The following is a 5,415-nucleotide window of genomic DNA, read 5'->3' as shown; positions in this document are numbered from 1 at the left end:
CATCAGAAATAGACTTCAGAGAAGCGATGGTGACGAGGTGAATACCTGGTTGATAGTGTCGGCCATTGAGTGAATCATCTCGGAAAACATACAGTGGGAACCCGTATACAGCCATGCTGCCATCTTGAACATGAAGTTGGCAAAATTTCTGCACGAAAGAAAGAATTAAAGAAGTAATTATTTGTATTACCACCTCACCCACGTGTGCGTGCGTGCGTGCGTGCGTGCGTGCGTGCGTGCGTATGTGTGTGAGCGTCTGAGTGAGTGATTGAGTGAGTGAGTGAGTACACGAGCGAGTGATTGCATGAGTATGCGAGTGAGTAATTGAGTGAGCGTGCGTGCGTGACTTGAAGAGACATAAATTGAATGCTCACATCGCAGCTGCCATGACTACAACTTTTCCTGTTCCAGTCTGCATCATGGATTCTGGCTTCTACAACAACAGGAACAACACATGAGCAATATTAGATTAATACACTACAGGGAAAACAAACAAAGTGAGACGGAACTGAGACAAAAGCCATATGCTAGTAACGCTGAAGGGGTCGTTGTCGTATCAGGTACTACATATATGTACCCGAGGTACATATATGTATGCACAAAGTGTACCACAGAAGTGTACCCTAACCCTAACCCTAAACATACCTCATATAAAAATATAAACATAATACTAAACAGCATAAAACTACCTCGGGTACATATATGTAGTACCTGATACGACAACGACCGTTTGTGTGTTAGTAACAAGAATTACTAATGATAGCAGGTAGCTAATAAGTGCTGGCACCAACTACTGATATCAAAATACTCATCTATAAAATGCTAAATAGGGATAAGTCACTTTCTACACATGCAATTTATTGTTGTGTAAAAATATTCCTGAGGAACTATGCACACTACCAGAAGATTTGTGGCAAATATGGGGTAGGTACTACTACTAGACTAGTGGTATTATTATCACTATTAGTATTAGTGGTGGTTGGTAAATACTGGTTATAGCTATGTACTGTTGATTAAATACATGTAGCTCAGTAGTGGTTAATTGATTAGTAACAGCTAAGAACCGGTAGCAAAGTATCGAGAGTTAAGTAGATATTAAGTACAGAAAAGGACATTGTAGCAAAACATGGCCGAGGATAACTCACATCTGGCTTTCTGTCATGAGCCTGGAAGAGGAAGGGCATTCCCTTAGCATCCTGGCTGGTGTTTACTAAATGCCTGTATTCTTTCACAGCACGTTTGATCAGGTTCAACTCTGCAGCAACAATAGCCACGCGAAGTGTGAGCAAGTAACCGTGACTCCCTCAAATTCCACAAAGCAAGATTAAATGCTTGAAAAAAGCTAACAAAAACCAGCCCGTCGTACAAAATGGCAACAATAAAAACTAATATCGGAAGGCTTCTAATGGAACAGCCTAAATGATTTTACCATGATCCCAAAAATAAGAAACAGGACCCGTTTTTAGGTTAGGATGAACAGGAGAAAACGTTAGTCATGTTTCAGTTCAGTAATGGTTAATATCTATGCTTGGTAGATCTACTTACGTTGACTAGCATGAGCATAGACATCTCGTCTGCTCCGTAATTGCACAGTAAGATTTTCCAGTGACCCCCACTTCTCTATCGACCTGATAAGCAAATCATCGTCATCAATCGTGATATGATGGCATAATTAAGTTGCTGAAGACAGCCAAATGCATGTACCTCCACAATGAATCTTTTTGTGTTTTTATTCTTGGTACCCCCATATTTTCTTCTTGCCAGACGTGCATAGAAATATGTATATATATATACACACAAATGGTAGACATAACGTTTAACTCACACATTACCTAGTCTGGGAGACACGCGAGTTGTGATTTGATTTCACTGACCACTCACCTGGCCTCTACATCGGAGCGGAGATACACAGTTATTGGCTTATCGTCGTAAGGGCTTCGTCGCATTGTCTTTCTCAACCCCTCCAAGTCACTGCACATGAAGAAACATTGCTTCAAAAACGCAGTACTAGCACAGGACTCAAGAATTCCTTAAACGTTTTACTATTCCTGGCGATTACAACCGGAACCTGGGTTTCCTAACCAATTCCCTATGAGCCATACACATCAGCAGACCACTTGCCTCCCTGCCCTTAGTAGCATCAGTGACCATGCCTCAACATTTTAAATGTTGTCTTTGTAAAATCGCAACTACTAATGGCCTTACGTGCATTCTGAAACACTCAGCAGAAACAAGATTGTTCACGAGTTTAAAATACCAAGATATAATTGAGGTGATTTGACAAATCGTGTCATGTTAAAAGCTCACCATGAATGCGTCGGTTTACATTGACCGGAACAGAAGAAATGGGAGATATAAAAGCAGCATTTTAACCACCAAAACTGAGACTGAACAACAAAATCACAACCGTATCATCATACTTCGTATTTGTTTTAGAAAAAGCTTTCCGACAACATTATTTAAGGTGGCGTAATCACTTCAACCATCTGAGAGCAATCTCTACAATTGCAATCACCTTGTTTGGAGCAAGTATTCAGTCATAGCCCGATACGCGGTCAGCGTATTATTAGCAGTATAGGTTTTCGCATAATCAATCTTTTTTCCGCGCTTTCTGGGAACGACTAGAAGAACAAGAAGGCGCATGTCTGTCAGGAGTTCAGCAAAGCACGCAGGAGTAAGAGTCATGCTCGATTCAAAAAGTGTGCAATGCCCATTATGTGCGAGCGAAGCTCACTATAATTCACACAATTCTCAAAAACGTCAGTCGAAAATATTGCCGACAGTTTTAGTGCATTTACTGTACATCAGATTGTAAATACACAGTAAGGTATTATATGCATTAGAAATCAAATAATATCATGTCACGTGCATTTCTCCTGATGCACAGCAAACAGCATAGATCTCATATTTGAAGTTAGACTTAGAAGACATGAAAGGACTGGGTCCATTGCACACTTGTGGTCTAACTAACATGTACTCGCACTCCTGCCTGCTCCAGTGTGCAAAAGATAGTTATTCACCTTGGTGAAAGCAGGTACTCGACCATTGATCGTACAGGTGTGATAAAATTATTGGCAGTGGACTGTCTGCTGTGGTCTATTTTATGATTGCGATGATGATGAACCTTACTGGACTTCGATGGTATAACTAGAATATCCAAGAGAAACAAACACCTTTTCATTTTCTACGTCGAAGGAATAGCACACCGTGCAAGAGCAATGTAACTGTAACAAAACATTAACTGTAGGATACACACATGTAAGACCCACCTTTGACTATGGTTTCTACATGAACAGGTTCTTTATTGAGTGTTTTTGCTGCATTTGGTGTCGCACTGTCCGATGCAGCTTCTTCGGTCGTGCTTGATAATATCACAGGATCATTCTGAGCTTTGCCCGTTACCTAAAACCAACACGACGTAAAAAACGTCACCTCCGGGGACGGAAACATAACATACAAGCACATAACATAACTTGATTGCACGGAGTTCAGATATATGACATGTTACTGATAATAAAAAACGTTGACATAGTAAATAGCATCGATATGAGATTAGTCCGTCTATTGTGCCATGACTTAACGATGTTCTACCAAAGGCAGCAATAGAGATTTAGCGTCAAACACCCTGCAGTGCCTGCACGTCATATCACCACGTGTTGTTCGCTTAGCTATAATAAACATTTAAGCTTAACACACCTGCTCTTTAGATGTAGGGTCTTTATTATCACTATCTGTGGAAAACCCCCTCGACACTGCTGTTACCAAGAGGAAGCCATAACGATTCTTGTGAAGAATCGTAAAACCATGATGATGCTTGTAAAGATAACTTCTGCTCCACTGGGCGAGGCTTGATTCGTTGTTAACAACCGACAATCGACTTCTGCGGCATCCTATAATAGTGCCAAAACAGATTATTATCTTAAAAAAATTCCCAGGATGGTGCGAATCAAGTACAGGCTCTGTCAACGTGTGAAAAATCAGTGCAAACCATAAATCATCAAGGATCTATGTTATAAACCTTTTGGTAGATTCATAAATCTACCCATCAATTTATTACAAATAGAAATAGTGGTGCAACATTTATGTTAAATATATGCATTAATAAGGTTCTGTGATTCTAATATAATGATTTCTGTTTATCGGACATTCAGGTTTTTAGTGTCAGTGAAAGATTTGGTTGAAGTCGCTTTTATGCGATTTTTCATTCTTATTCGATGGCTAACACCAGGTGCCAGCTTTGTACACTTATTTCTCCATATATAACGATTCATTGTGCATGTGCACTTTCAGTGTTTTGATTGTACATGTGACATGATGTGTATGTCTAGCTCTAAGCTAGGGACGTACGGAGCCCACTGCGACTCTGTTTCCAAAACATTATGGTAGGTCGGTGTCGTTGCCGTGTCTCTTAACATTTACGCGATATGATAAATATTACGTGCAACCTACGCTCATAGGGTCTATGTTCCCCAGGGTACTATCAGAGGGTACCCTGGGTATGGTTCGATATATCAGAAAGTACCTCGGGGTACTATACGATATGTCTCTGCGTACCATGCATTGTCCCACCGTACCCTGACTTTCAGCCAACTGATGTCGTAATACATACACTCTGTCAAGTAATACACCGATTGACAGTTCTGCGCCAGTAGTTTCGCATCTCCGCGAGAGCCCGGATGTGCAAGTAAGCTCCGCCATGTTGTTTATCTCGATGCATTGTCTACCTTACAGTTACATACACAGGTCGCTCACCTTTGTGTCGAAGAACAGTGCACGTAGCAGGGAATAGAGCATCGAAAATGGATGACCTGAGTGACATGACACTTGATACATTTAAATTATGGTCAATTCATGCTCTAAGTCTTTCTTAAGCCAATACGATCCGTTTGAACAGCCCTTCACACTACACGTTTCACACGGGTAAAGAATTTTACTCGCAATTCTGGGACGGAAACTCCTCCCGACCTTTGACCTTAGGCTTAAGCGCAAGCGCAGTGTTAAACTGTCAACGGGTGTATTACCACATCACATAGAAGAAACCTCAAAACATCGCAATCCAACAAAAATGCATGCTATGTTTGACTATATATATATTTTTTTTTTATAATCGAAGAGCTAGCTTTTTTTGTATTTTAGTTTTACAAAATCGGAAATACGTCCATATAAAGTCAGGGTACGGTGGGACAATGCAGGGTACGCAGCGACATATCGTATATCGTATAGTACCCCGAGGTACTTTCAGATATGGCAGTGGCTACGGGTACGGTAGCCGTATCTTAATGTCTCGAGGCTACGGGTACGGGAGTCCATTCGCTTTCATACTTAACGAGACAAAGATGGCGGCGGTGGCGCGAGATTTCGAAATAACGCCTTGGGAAATAAATTCACGATTTGAGAGTTTAGATGAGCTAGAAC

General features: G+C 40.9%; 1 protein-coding gene across 1 annotated transcript in view; it reads right to left on the bottom strand.

Moving 5' to 3' along the window:
- The window catches only part of LOC106805849 (zinc transporter 9-like), a 10,706-nt gene extending 6,145 nt beyond the window's left edge, over positions 1 to 4,561 (bottom strand). The window contains exons 1-9 of the mRNA XM_014807620.1: positions 4,555 to 4,561; positions 3,697 to 3,959; positions 3,270 to 3,402; positions 2,516 to 2,621; positions 1,882 to 1,971; positions 1,546 to 1,628; positions 1,146 to 1,255; positions 375 to 433; positions 46 to 148 (exon numbers count right to left, since the gene is read on the bottom strand). Coding sequence (XP_014663106.1) covers positions 46 to 148; positions 375 to 433; positions 1,146 to 1,255; positions 1,546 to 1,628; positions 1,882 to 1,971; positions 2,516 to 2,621; positions 3,270 to 3,402; positions 3,697 to 3,959; positions 4,555 to 4,561 — 954 coding nt within the window. The remainder of the gene's footprint in view (positions 1 to 45; positions 149 to 374; positions 434 to 1,145; positions 1,256 to 1,545; positions 1,629 to 1,881; positions 1,972 to 2,515; positions 2,622 to 3,269; positions 3,403 to 3,696; positions 3,960 to 4,554) is intronic.
- Between the last annotated feature and the right edge of the window lie 854 nt (positions 4,562 to 5,415).

The sequence above is a fragment of the Priapulus caudatus genome, unplaced genomic scaffold (assembly GCF_000485595.1).
Source record: "Priapulus caudatus unplaced genomic scaffold, Priapulus_caudatus-5.0.1 Scaffold130, whole genome shotgun sequence".
Lineage (NCBI taxonomy): Eukaryota > Metazoa > Priapulida > Priapulimorpha > Priapulimorphida > Priapulidae > Priapulus > Priapulus caudatus.
Note: the sequence above shows the minus strand (reverse complement) of the source record. Positions and strands in the feature narration are given on the sequence as shown.